Genomic DNA, 14,283 nt, shown 5'->3' with positions numbered 1-14,283 from the left:
CGGCAAGACTGTTCATAGAATCAACGAACGAGACCGCGCAGGAGGAGGCCATTCGGCCCATCGTGCCTGTGCCGGCTCTTTGAACGAGCTCTCCAATTAGTCCCACTCCCCCCTGCTCTTTCCCCACAGCCCTGTGAATTTTTCCCCTTCAAGTATTTCTCCAATTCCCCTTTTGAAAGTTACTATTGAATCTGCTCCCACCGCCCTTTCAGGCAGCGCGTTCCAGATCACAACAACTCGCTGCGTAAAAACAATTCTCCTCATCTCCCCCTCTGGTTCTTTTACCGATTATCTTCAATCTGTGTCCTCTGGTTACCGAACCTCCTGTCACTGGAAACAGTTTCTCCTTATTTACTCCATCAAAACCCCTCGTGATTATGAACGCCTCAATTAAATCTCCTCTTAACCTTCTCTTAAAATCTTAACTTCCCCTTAAAATTGGAATCTTTGAACAATATCAGGGAGGGGGTGAAAATCAGAATGATATCAATGAACGTAATCAATTCACCTTAGTTCCTTTACACTGTGGGGGCAAAATTAGCCAATGTGGCCTACAAATATTTAAAATTAGGGAAGTGGGATTAATTGGAGAGCACTTGCAAAGAGTCAGCACAGGCACGATGGGCTGAATGGCCTCCTTTTGTGTTATGTCATTCCATGGCACTCCTGTCAGAGGGGCAGCACTGAGAGAGCACCGCACTGTCGGAGGGTCAGTACTGAGAGAGCGCCGCACTGTGGGAGGGTCAGTACTGAGGGAGCGCCGCACTGTGGGAGGGGCAGTACTGAGGGAGCGCCGCACTGTGGGAGGGTCAGTACTGAGGGAGCGCCGCACTGTGGGAGGGTCAGTACTGAGGGAGCGCCGCACTGTGGGAGGGTCAGTACTGAGGGAGCGCCGCACTGTGGGAGGGGCAGTACTGAGGGAGCGCCGCACTGTCGGAGGGTCAGTACTGAGGGAGCGCCGCACTGTCGGAGGGTCAGTACTGAGGGAGCGCCGCACTGTCGGAGGGTCAGTACTGAGGGAGCGCCGCACTGTCGGAGGGGCAGTACTGAGAGAGCGCCGCACTGTCGGAGGGTCAGTACTGAGGGAGCGCCGCACTGTCGGAGGGTCAGTACTGAGGGAGCGCCGCACTGTCGGAGGGTCAGTACTGAGGGAGCGCCGCACTGTCGGAGGGGCAGTACTGAGAGAGCGCCGCACTGTCGGAGGGGCAGTACTGAGGGAGCACCGCACTGTCGGAGGGTCAGTACTGAGAGAGCACCGCACTGTGGGAGGGTCAGTACTGAGGGAGCGCCACACTGTCGGAGGGTCAGTACTGAGAGAGCGCCGCACTGTCGGAGGGGCGGTACTGAGAGAGCGCCGCACTGTCGGAGGGTCAGTACTGAGGGAGCGCCGCACTGTCGGAGGGGCAGTACTGAGGGAGCGCCGCACTGTCGGAGGGGCAGTACTGAGGGAGCGCCGCACTGTCGGAGGGGCAGTACTGAGGGAGCGCCGCACTGTCGGAGGGGCAGTACTGAGGGAGCGCCGCACTGTCGGAGGGGCAGTACTGAGGGAGCGCCGCACTGTGGGAGGGGCAGTACTGAGGGAGCGCCGCACTGTCGGAGGGTCAGTACTGAGGGAGCGCCGCACTGTCGGAGGGGCAGTACTGAGGGAGCGCTGCACTGTCGGAGGGGCAGTGCTGAGGGAGCGCCGCACTGTCGGAGGGACAGTACTGAGGGAGCGCCGCACTGTCGGAGATGCCATCTTTCGGATGAGACGTTAAACCGAGGCCCCGCCTGCCCTCTCAGGTGGACGTAGAGGATCCTGTGGTTACTATTGAAAGAAGAGCAGGGGGGAGTTCTCCCCGGTGTCCTGGGGCCAATATTTATCCCTCAACCAACATCACTAAAACAGATGATCTGGTCATTATCACATTTCTGTTTGTGGGAGCTTGCTGTGCGCAAATTGTCTGCTGCGTTTCCCACATTACAACAGTAACCACACTTCAAAAAAAGTCCTTCATTGGCTGGGAATCGCTTCGGGACGTCCTGAGGTGGTGAAAGGTGCTGGAGAAATGCGAATCTATGCTTTCTTTTTGAAGTGGTTTGTAAGAATTAAATTTCTCACCAGCAATAAACCTGCAGATTGTCTTTATACGTAAAACTGAATAAAGTTGATTGATTCCGGAACAACCGCATTCTGCAGCGGAGCTGAAATAATGTCCTTGGGCTCGTTATCCTGGAGGCGGCATTCAGGAGTCAAAAAAAAATCATTTGCAGAGAGTAATTAAGGCATGTCGTTACAGGCAAAGCTTTCATGTGTCGAATATGTACAATAACAACCTCGGCAGTTCGTAATCGGCTGAGTTAACAGAAACCCAACAATACATGCCTGGCACTAATGCATGTGCTTCAGTCCGTAAGGGAGACCCCGAGCTCCCGGTGGCCTGTCACTTTAATTCACCGCCCCATTCCCACTCGGACCTCACCATCCTTGGCCTCTTGCATTGTTCCACGGAAGCTCAGCGTACGCTCGAGGAACAGCACCTCATCTTCCGATTAGGCACTTTACAGCCTTCCGGACTCAATATCGAGTTCAACAATTTCAGATCATAACCTCGGCCATTATCATATATATATTTTTTTATCCACACTTTTTGTTTGTGGCTTTCTTCTTCGGGGCAGCTGTCTTTCATTCTGCCAGCGCAATTTACACTTCATCTAGAGCCATCCTTTGTCTCTTTACCTGTCCCATTACCGTCTCCTCCCGCCTTCAATCTCTCTCAATCTCTCCTGACTTCTATCCTATCACAGACCTTCCCTTTTGTTCTTTCATCCCCTCCCCCTCTTCCCAGCCCCTACACTAGCTTAAAAATCTGTTCCCTTTCCTGCTTTTTTCTCAGTTCTGACGAAGGGTCTTCGACCTGAAACGTTAACTCTGTTTCTCTCTCCACGGATGCTGCCCTGGCCTGCTGAGTTTTTCCAGCATTTTCTGTTGTTATTTTATATAATACATGCCTGAGTCCTGCTCCCGTCTGAAAGATTTATCGGAACAGGAGGTGGCCCATTCAGACCCCTCGAGCCTGTTACACAGGAACAGGAGGAGGCCCATTGAGCCCCTCGAGCCTGTTACACAGGAACAGGAGGAGGCCCATTCAGACCCCTCGAGCCTGTTACACAGGAACAGGAGGCAGCCCATTCAGCCCCCTCGAGCCTGTTACACAGGAACAGGAGGCGGCCCATTCAGCCCCTCGAGCCTGTTACACAGGAACAGGAGGAGGCCCATTCAGACCCCTCGAGCCTGTTACACAGGAACAGGAGGAGGCCCATTCAGCCCCTCGAGCCTGTTACACAGGAACAGGAGGAGGCCCATTCAGCTCCTCGAGCCTGTTACACAGGAACAGGAGGAGGCCCATTCAGCCCCTCGAGCCTGTTACACAGGAACAGGAGGAGGCCCATTCAGACCCCTCGAGCCTGTTACACTTCCTCTTTGAGGAAGTAACATATAGGGTGGATAAAGGGGAACCAGTGGACGTAGTGTATTTAGACTTCCAAAAAGCATTTGACAAGGTGCCACACAAAAGATTATGGCTTAAGATAAAAAAAATCACGGGATTGGGGGTGATATTCTGGCATGGATAGAGGATTGGCTATCTAACAGAAGGCAGAGAGTTGGGATAAATGGTTCATTCTCAGACTGGCAATCAGTAACTAGTGGTGTTCCGCAGGGGTCAGTGCTGGGTCCCCAACTCTTTACAATCTATATGAACGATTTGGAGGAGGGGACCGAGTGTAACATATCAAAGTTTGCAGATGATACTAAGTTGGGGGGGAAAGTAGTGAGTGAGGAGGACATAAAAAACCTGCAAGGGGACATAGACAGGCTAAGTAAGTGGGCAGAGATTTGGCAGATGGAATACAATACTGGAAAGTGTGAGGTTATGCACTTTGGCAGGAAAAATCGTAGAGCAAGTTATTATCTTAATGGCAAGAAACTGGAAAGTACTGAAGTACAAAGGGATCTGGGGGTCCTGGTGCACGAAACTCAAAAGGTTAGTATGCAGGTGCAGCAAGTGATTAAGAAGGCCAATGGAATGTTGGCTTTCATTGCTAGGGGGATAGAATATAAAAATAGGGAGGTATTGCTTCAGTTGTACAAGGTATTGGTGAGACCGCACCTGGAATACTGCATACAGTTTTGGTGTCCATACTTAAGAAAAGACATACTTGCTCTGGAGTCAGTACAAAGAAGGTTCACTCGGTTAATCCCGGGGATGAGGGGATGGACATATGAGGAGAGGTTGAGTAGATTGGGACTCTACTCATTGGAGTTCAGAAGAATGAGAGGCGATCTTATTGAAACATATAAGATTGTGAAGGGGTTGGATCGGGTGGATGCGGGGAGGATGTTCCCGATGATGGGTGAAACTAGAACTAGGGGGCATAGTCTTAGAATAAGGGGCTGCTCTTTCAAAACTGAGATGAGGAGGAACTACTTCACTCAGAGGGTGGTAGGTCCATGGAATATACTGCCCCAAAAAGCTGTAGAAGCTACATCATTACATAAATTTAAAACAGAAATAGACAGTTTCCTAGAAGTAAAGGGAATTAAGGGTTACGGGGAGCGGGCAGGAATTTGGACATGAGTCTAGGTTCGGATCGGTCATGGCCCTGTGGGTAGCGGAGCGGGCCCAGGGGCCGTGTAGCCTGATCCTGCTCCTATTTCGTGTGTCTAATTCTGTTAGATTCAGGAGATGGTTCTGTGATAGTAGATTGGCGGTTAGGATCAGATCAGCCATGATCTTATTGAATGGCGGAGCAGGCTCGAGGGGCCGATTGGCCTACTCCTGCTCCTATTTCTTATGTTCTTATGTTCTTATGTTAACAGGAGGAGGCCCATTCAGCCCCTCGAGCCTGTTACACAGGAACAGGAGGAGGCCCATTCAGCCCCTCGAGCCTGTTACACAGGAACAGGAGGAGGCCCATTCAGCCCCTCGAGCCTGTTACACAGGAACAGAAGGAGGCCCATTCAGCCCCTCGAGCCTGTTACACAGGAACAGGAGGAGGCCCATTCAGCCCCTCGAGCCTGTTACACAGGAACAGGAGGAGGCCCATGATGTGCCTCAATAATCCCGAGACTCGATGTTGGCGGAAAAAAACAAGGCTTTTATTAACTTAGAAGATAACACGCAGTGGAGAGAGGTATCTTCCATCTGGAGCTCTGCAGTACTGGATATGAGGCCAGACTGAGCTGGCTTACATAGAGGCCAGGTATGGGCGCAGCCCTACACATAACACATTCCATACATTCCAATATACAATACAATGGTGAGGAGAAACCTGAAACCAACCACAGTCACAGGCAGTGATGAATGGAATATTTCATCACATTCACCCCTTCTATAGATTTAGTCTGTTCGGGGGTTTGGTAGTCCTCTGCGACCGACGTGGCTGTTGTGGTGTCGTGGGTGTCGGCTGGGTGTCCCCGGTGGCCTCCTGGGTCTCTGCCGGGGGTGCCGCCAGGGTTGTTGAAGGGGTAGTTGGTGGGGGTGCCGTTGGTCGATGTTCTTCCGGGGGTGATGAAAGAGTAGTGGGTGGGTAAGAGTTGCTGTGGTCGTTGTTGCTGCTATTGCCGTGGTTGTTGTCGTTACCGGCTGGGGCGACGTCTTTTATTGACACGGTGTCCTCCCTTCCGTCGGCGTGCCGGACATACGCGTATTGGGGGTTGGCGTGGAGTAGGTGCACTGGCTCCACGAGAGGGTCCGTCTTATGGCCCCTCACATGCCTTCGCACGAATACCGGACCTGGGGTGGAGAGCCATGACGGCATGGATACGCCTGAGGTGGATTTCCGGGGAAAGCTAAACATTCGTTCATGAGGCGTGGCATTAGTGGCAGTACACAATAGCGACCGTATCGAATGGAGCACATCTGAGAGGACTTCCTGCCAGCGGGAGATAGGGAGGCCCTTGGTCCTTAGAGCTAGAGTGACTGCTTTCCATACTATCCCGTTCTCTCGCTCCACTTGACCGTTACCCTGGGGGTTGTAGCTGGTGGTACGGCTCGTGGCGATACCCCTGGACAGCATGTACTGGCGTAGCTCTTCACTCATGAAGGACGCCCCCCTATCCGTGTGGATGTAGCTCGGCATACCGAACAGGCAGAACAGGCTGTTGAGGCATTTAATGACCGTGGCGCTGGTCATGTCTGGGCAGGGGAAGGCGAATGGGAACCGGGAGTATTCGTCCACAATGTTCAGGAAGTAAACATTGCGGTCGACGGACGGGAGGGGGCCCTTGAAATCTAAGCTGAGCCACTCAAAGGGCAGTGTAGCTTTGATTAAGTGGGCTCTATCAGGGTGGTAGAACCGAGGCTTGCACTCAGCGCAAGTGCGGCAGTTCCTGGTCAGAGACCAAACTTCCTCAATCGAGTAGGGTAAGTTGCGGGACTTTATGAAGTGGAACAGCCGCGTGACCCCTGGGTGGCAGAGGTCGTTGTGGAGGGTCTGTAGCCGATCCCCGGTGGCGCTGGCACACATCCCTCGTGAGAGGGCATCTGGGGATTCGTTAAGGGCCCCTGGCCGGTAGATGATGTCATACTCGAAGGTGGAGAGCTCGATCCGCCACCTAAGAATCTTATCATTTTTGATCTTCCCCCTCTGTTTATTATTGAACATAAACGCTACCGACCGCTGGTCGGTAAGTAGGGTGAAGCGTTTGCCGGCTAGGTAGTGGCGCCAGTGGCGCACTGCCTCCACGATGGCTTGGGCCTCCTTTTCCACGGAGGAGTGTCTGATCTCGGGCCCTTGGATGGTCCTCGAGAAGAAAGCTACGGGCCGCCCCGCCTGGTTGAGGGTGGCCGCCAAGGCAAAGTCAGACGCATCACTTTCCACTTGAAATGGAGTGTTCTCGTCCACTGCCTGTAGCGTGGCCCGCTCAATATCCTGCTTAATGCTTTTGAAGGCGGCATGGGCCTCAGCAGAGAGCGGAAAAGAGGATGCTTTCAAGAGGGGGCGGGCTTTGTCGGAGTAGTTGGGGACCCATTGGGAATAATAAGAAAATAACCCCAGGCACCTTTTCAGGGCTTTGGGAGTGTTGGGCAGGGGCAGCTCCCGTAGGGGGCGCAATCGGTCGGGGTCTGGTCCGATTTCCCCATTCTCCACCACGCTGCCTAGTATGCAGAGGCGCGTGGTGTTGAAAACGCACTTGTCCTCGTTGTAGGTGAGGTTGAGTTTTTGTGCGGTTTTCAGGAACCTCTCGAGGTTCGAGTCGTGATCCTGCTGGTTGTGACCGCAGATGGTGACGTTGTCGAGGTAGGGGAAGGTTGCCTGCAAGTGGTGGTCATCGACCATGCGATCCATCTCCCTCTGGAAGACCGAGACCCCATTCGTCACCCCAAAGGGGACTCTGAGGAATTGGTAGAGGCGTCCGTTCGCCTCGAAGGCGGTGTACGGGCGGTCCTCTGGTCTGATAGGGAGCTGGTGGTACGCTGACTTGAGGTCGATGGTGGAGAACACCCGGTATTGGGCGATTTGGTTCACCATTTCTGATATGTGGGGTAGCGGGTAGGCGTCTAGTTGGGTGTACCTGTTGATTGTTTGGCTATAGTCGATCACCATCCGTTTCTTCTCGCTACCCCTTACCACCACCACTTGGGCACGCCACGGGCTATTGCTGCATTCAATAATGCGCTCTTTCAGGAGCCTGTCTACCTCGGTCGCGATAAACCGCCTGTCCTCCCAGCTGTGCCTCCTGCTTTTGGTCGCTATTGGCCGGCAGTTAGGGGTAAGGTTCGCGAATAGCGAAGGCGGCTTTACCTTCAGGGTAGCCAGGCCGCACACTGTGAGGGGCAGCTGGGACCCACCGTACTTGAGCGTGATGCTTTGGTGGTTGCACTGGAAATCCAGGCCCAAGATCACGCTCGCGCATAGATTCTTCATGATTAATACTTTAAAATTATCGTATACAGTCCCGTTAACGGACAATTGTACCGTGCAGTAACCCAGAATGGTCGATGTCTGGGTTTTATCAGCCATAGAGATGGTACCCCGAGTAGGGACCACCTTTAGGGAGAGTTGTTGTGCCAGTTCAGGGTGGATAAAACTCTCCATGCTTCCACTGTCAATTAAACATTTAACCCCGCACCCGTTTACCTCGATGTCCACCATTGATTTGGATAGCGGGTGGGGCCTGGTCTGGTCCACTGTGACCGATGCCACTGTAGGGCCCTGATCGAGACAAGATGGCGTCCACGCTGTCTGCTCACAAGACGGCGGACCCCACGAGGTCGGGCAAGATGCCGTCCAAGATGGCCGCTCCCACGGCGCACACGCGGCGGTGGCGGGTTTTGGTTTTCCGGCGGGGTTCCCTCTGCACACCTTCCCGAAGTGCCCCTTCTTACCGCACTTAAAGCAGGTGGTGCCTTTCGCCGGGCACAGGTTTCTGGTGTGCTTTGGCTGCCCGCAGAAGTAGCAGTTGGGTCCCCGACGCGTCGCGGCTGTCGTAGGGCTTCTGGGGGGAGAGCGGGGCCCCGACGGTGTCGGGCTGCCGGGCGGGGAAGATGCCTTCCAAGATGGCGGCGCCCTTGGTGCACACGTGGCGGCGTGGACGGCGCGGGCTGAAGAGTAGGCATCCGAGTTTCTCTGGGCCACATCCAGGGATCGTGCGGTGTCCGCAGCCTGTTTCAGGTCCAATCCCGTTTTTTCCAGCAGTCTTTGCCGGATGTAAGTGGAGCTGAGGCCTGTGATAAAGGCATCGCGAACAAGCTCGTCGGTGTACACTGCGGCTTTTACATCTCGGCACTTGCAGTCTTTGCCAAGCATTTTCAGGGTGCTTAGGAACTCCTCCACCGATTCCCCAGGTCGCTGTGCGCGAGTGGCGAGCAGATGCCTAGCATACACCTCATTCGTAGGCTGCTGGTAATGTGCCTTTAAGATGTCGCAGGCGGCCAGGTACGTGTCGGCGTCTTGGATGAGGGGGTAAACCCGGTGGCTTACCCAATTCCGCAGAATTCCGAGTTTCATACTCGCAGCGTCCGTAGCGTCTTTGACGGCTGCGGAATTGTCCAGGAAGAATTCCATACACATAAACCAGTGTCCGAAGCGTGCTGATGCGTCCGAAGCATGCTGATCCAAATCCAAACGTTCGGGTTTCAGGAGTTGATCCATTGTGTTGAAAAATAAGTTAATAAAATTGATGTGCCTCAATAATCCCGAGACTCGATGTTGGCGGAACAAAACAAGGCTTTTATTAACTTAGAAGATAACACGCAGTGGAGAGAGGTATCTTCCATCTGGAGCTCTGCAGTACTGGATATGAGGCCAGACTGAGCTGGCTTACATAGAGGCCAGGTATGGGCGGAGCCCTACACACAACACATTCCATACATTCCAATATACAATACAATGGTGAGGAGAAACCTGAAACCAACCACAGTCACAGGCAGTGATGAATGGAATATTTCATCACAGCCCATTCAGCCCCTCAAGCCTGTTACACAGGAACAAGAGGAGGCCCATTCAGCCCCTCGAGCCTGTTACACAGGAACAGGAGGAGGCCCATTCAGCCCCTCGAGCCTGTTACACAGGAACTGAAGGAGGCCCATTCAGCCCCTCGAGCCTGTTACACAGGAACAGGAGGAGGCCCGTTCAGCCCCTCGAGCCTGTTACACAGGAACAGGAGGAGCCCATTCAGCCCCTCGAGCCTGTTCCACAGGAACAGGAGGAGGCCCCTTAAGCCCCTCGAGCCTGTTACACAGGAACAGGAGCAGGCCCATTCAGCCCCTCGAGCCTGTTACACAGGAACAGGAGGCGGCCCATTCAGCCCCTCGAGCCTGTTCGGCCATTCAATCAGATCATGGCTGATCTGTATCTTAACTCCATCTACCCACCTTGGTTCCGTAACCCTTAATACCCTCACCCAACAACAAATCTATCAATCTCAGTTCTGAAAGCTTCAAATGGAAGCCCACACTTCAGGGCTAAAGATAGGGATTAGGCCCAAAACTACCTGTTAACAGGCAGTTAATTGGCACTAATCCCCTTCCTGCCTCGGGGAGGCGGCTCCCAGCACAGGTCGGGTACCCGCCTCCTGGGAAACGGGCATGGGGGCGGGTTGGGGACGGGATGGGTTTGTGCCCCCCCGATTCTGCAATTTTCCCCCCACTCCCGCCTCCAAACCCGCCTCCGCGGGGCTTGGAAATTCGAGCCCTCAATGTTTTCAAGGGGAGGCCGGATAGGTACTTGAGGGAAATAAACTTGCAGGGCTACGGGGATAGAGCAGGGGAGTGGGACTGACTGGGTTGCTCTACAGAGAGCCGGCATGGACTCGATGGACCGAATGGCCTCCTTCTGTGCCGTTATGACTCTATGGCATGTTACATTACTAGATATTAAAAAAAATCATGCATGTCTTTCTGGAATAATGGTAGGACCCTAGGGAAGACAGAGGATCAGAGGGACCTTGGTGTGCATGTACATAGATCCCTGAAGGCAGCAGGACAGGTAGATAAGGTGGTTAAAAAGGCATATGGGATACTTGCCTTCATTAGCCGAGGCATAGAATATAAGAGCAGGGAGGTTATGATGGAGCTGTACAAAATGCTAGTTAGACCACAGCTGGAATACTGTGTGCAGTTCTGGTCGCCACACTACAGGAAGGATGTGATTGCATTGGAGAGGGTGCAGAGGAGATTCACCAGGATGTTACCTGGGCTGGAGCGCTTCAGCTATGAAGAGAGACTGGACAGGCTGGGGTTGTTTTCCTTAGAGCAGAGAAGGCTGAGGGGGGACCTGATTGAGGTGTACAAAATTATGAGGGGCATAGATAGGGTAGATAGAAAGGAACTTTTCCCCTTAGTAGAGGGGTCAATAACCAGGGGGCATAGTTTCAAGGTAAGGGGCAGGAGGTTTAGAGGGGATTTGAGGAAAAACTTTTTCACCCAGAGGGTGGTTGGAATCTGGAACTCACTGCCTGAAAGGGTGGTAGAGGCAGGAACCCTCACAACAGTCAAGAAGCATTTAGATGAGCACTTGAAACGCCATAGCATACAAGGCTACGGACCAAGTGCTGGAAAATGGGATCAGAATAGACAGGGCTTGATGGCCGGCGTGGACACGATGGGCCGAAGGGCCTCTTTCTGTGCTGTATAACTCTATGACCATATGACCAGCAATTTCTTTCAATACGTCCCAGCCACTGTCAACTCCCCTTTCTAGATCATACAGCATCAAGCCATCCCGTCTACATTTTTTTGCAAAGGTCAACACGGCCCCTGTGAATTGTGACTCAAGCGACGTGTCATCGGACGCCAGAACTGGACACAGTCCAAGCAATTGCCTGGCGGGATCCGCACGTCAGCCGGAACGAGGCCAGTCGAGCAAAAGAAGCGGAACTGCTGGGAGGAGGGAATCGGTGGGGTGGGACGGACGGGTCCGAAGGTGGCTGAGCGGGCGGTCCTGCCCTCAACGCGCCTCCCTTATTAAAATCGCGGCCTTCGCAAAGGCGGGCAGACCGGGCCGGAGCCACTAGTCCTGGGCAGCTGCGGAGAGATGCGGCCTCTTGCTGTGCACTGGTCTGCAGCAGAGTGGTTTCTTCAGTCCGAAGGCTATTATCGTCAGGAGAACGGCGACGGAATTCATCAGAATTAGCCCGTACAAGAGGACTGGATGCTTGTGGGATTCTGAAAAAGAGTTATTATCTCATTATTATTGCGTGGCGCGATAAATCATAAGGACATAAGTATATAATGCGGGTGAATGTGAATCACAGAATCACAGAATCCCCACAGTGCAGATAGAGGCCATTTCGGCCCATCGAGCCTGCACCGACACATATCCCGCCCTATCCCCGTAACCCCACGTATTTAATCCCCTAACACTAAGGGTCAATTTATCATAGCCAAGTCAACCGAACCCGCACATCTTTGGGTTCTCCACTTTGGTAGAAAAAACAGAAAGGCAGAGTATTTCCTAAATGGTGAAAGATTGGGGAATGCAGATGCTCAAAGGGACCTGGGTGTCCTTGTACATGAGTCACTGAAAGTGAATGTACAGGTGCAGCAAGCCATTAGGAAGGCAAATGGTATGCCGGCCTTCATTACAAGAGGATCTGAGTACAGGCGTAAAGAAGTCCTTGAATATCTCTTAATGTCTCTCAATGTCTCTTAATCTCTCCTGCTTTCTATCCTATCTCTGACCATCCCTTTTGTTCTTTCATTCCCCTAAACCTGCTTTCCAGTTCTGACGAAAGGCCATCGACCTGAAACATTGACTCTGTTTCTCTCTCATAGAAACATAGAAGATAGGAGCAGGAGTAGGCCATTCGGCCCCTCGAGCTTGCTCCGCCATTCAATGAAATTGTAGTAACCTGGGAGGTTAGGTGTAACCTGATCCACCAGGTGGTGCTGTGGCAATTGCTCTCCTGAGTTAAGTCTGGTCTGTACTGGTTGTACTCTTTGTTTTTGCTGCCTCATGGCAGAAGCTTTTATGTGCAAGTGTTGATTAAACCATGTTACGGAGTTAACCTGTGCCTGTCTCCATCTATGGCCAGCTCAAGATACCACATTTGGCGACGAGAATAAAGGACGGAAAAGTTTTGGAATATTCGGAAGAGGTGCTCGGGTTGGTTAGCAAACTAGTCGGAAAAGCACGAGGCTAGGCCGCGGGAGTCGAAGCGGGGTTTGATTTTTTGGCTGAAGTGACCGGACTCCAAGGATGGCAGGAACGGTAGGCTCTGTGGCACCTTTTGACAGCAAGTCGCAGTCCTGGGAGGAGTATTGTGAAATACTGAGCCATTTCTTTATGGCAAACGAGGTGGACAGTGCTGAAAAGAAAAGGGCCATTTTACTGAGTTGTGTGGGAGCGCAAACCTATACACGGATGAGGAATCTGCTGAGCCCAGAGCGGCCAGGAGAAAAATCTTTTTGACCAGTTGGTGAGTCTACTAAAGAATCATTTCAATCCGAAACCTAGTGAAATAGTACAGAGATGGAAATTCAATTCGAGGATTAGGAGGCTGGAAGAAAGCGTTACTGAGTATGTGGAGGAGCTTCGGAAGCTCGCACAGGACTGTAATTTTGGAAATATGCTCAGCCAGCTCAAGATACCACAGAAATCATGGCTGATCATCCAAATTCAGTCCCCTGTCCCTGCCTTCTCGCCATCTTTCTTGATCCCTTTAGCCTTAAGAAATATATCCAACTCCTTCTTGAATATATTTAATGAATTGGCCTCTACTGCCTTGTGTGGTAGAGAATTCCACAGGTTCACCACTCTCTGGGTGAAGAAATTCCTCCTCATTTCTGTCCTAAATGGCTTACCCCTTATCCTTAGACTGTGACCCCTGGTTCTGGACTCCCCCGCCATCGGGAACATCCTTCCTGCATCTAGTCTGTCCAGTCCTGTTAGAATTTTATAAGTTTCAATGAGATCCCCTCTCATTCTTCTAAACTCTAACAAGTATAAGCCCAATCGACCCAATCTCTCCTCATACGTCATTCCTGCCATCCCAGGTGTCAGCCTGGTGAATCTTCGCTGCACTCCCTCCATGGCAAGAACATCCTTCCTCAGATAAGGCGACCAAAACTGCACACAATACTCAAGGTGTGGTCTCACCAAAGCCCTGTACAACTGCAGCAAGACATCCTTGTTGTTCCTGTACTTGAACCCTCTCGCTACGAAGGCCAACATACCATTTGCCTTCTTAACCGCCTGCTGCACCTGCATGCTTACCTTCAGCGACTGGTGCACAAGGACACCCAGGTCTCGTTGCACTTCCCCTTCTCCCAATCTATTGCCATTCAGATAATAATCTGCCTTCCTGTTTTTTGCCACCAAAGTGGATAACCTCGCATTTATCCACATTATACTGCATCTGCCCAATCGCCCAACCCGTCCAAATCATACTGGAGTTTCTCGGCATCCTCCTCACAGCACACACGCCCACCCAGCTTTGTGTCGTCTGCAAACTTGGAGATATTACATCCAGTTCCCTCGTCTAGATCATTAATATATATTGTGAATAGCTGGGGTCCAAGGACCGATCCCTGCGGTACCCCACTAGTCACTGCCTGCCACTCGGAAAAAGACCCATTTATTCCAACTCTTTGCTTTCTGTCTGCCAACCAGTTCTCTATCCAAGTCAATACCTTACCCCCAATCCCATGTACTTTAACTTTACACTCTCCATGGATGCTGCCCTGGCCTGCTAAGTTTTTCCAGCATTTTCTGTTGTTATTAAAGAAGTCTTACTCCAATTATATAGGGCCCTGGTGAGACCACACCTGGAGCACTGTGTACAATTTTGGTCTCCTT

The 14,283-nt window shown here is 52.2% G+C and overlaps 1 protein-coding gene across 1 annotated transcript in view; it reads right to left on the bottom strand.

The window, feature by feature from the left end:
• Window positions 1-8,699: 8,699 nt before the first annotated feature.
• Window positions 8,700-14,283, bottom strand: part of LOC147110122 (CD276 antigen homolog) — a 32,703-nt gene continuing 27,119 nt past the window's right edge. The window contains exon 5 of the mRNA XM_086002468.1: window positions 8,700-11,651. Within this exon, the coding sequence (XP_085858594.1) occupies window positions 11,497-11,651 (155 nt within the window). The 3' untranslated portion in view covers window positions 8,700-11,496. The remainder of the gene's footprint in view (window positions 11,652-14,283) is intronic.

This window comes from Somniosus microcephalus, chromosome 12 (genome assembly GCF_052327205.1).
Source record: "Somniosus microcephalus isolate GS21.2 chromosome 12, FLI_Smic_1.0, whole genome shotgun sequence".
NCBI lineage: Eukaryota > Metazoa > Chordata > Chondrichthyes > Squaliformes > Somniosidae > Somniosus > Somniosus microcephalus.
The sequence above is the reverse complement of the archived record's forward strand: the minus strand, read 5'-3'. Positions and strand labels throughout refer to the sequence as shown.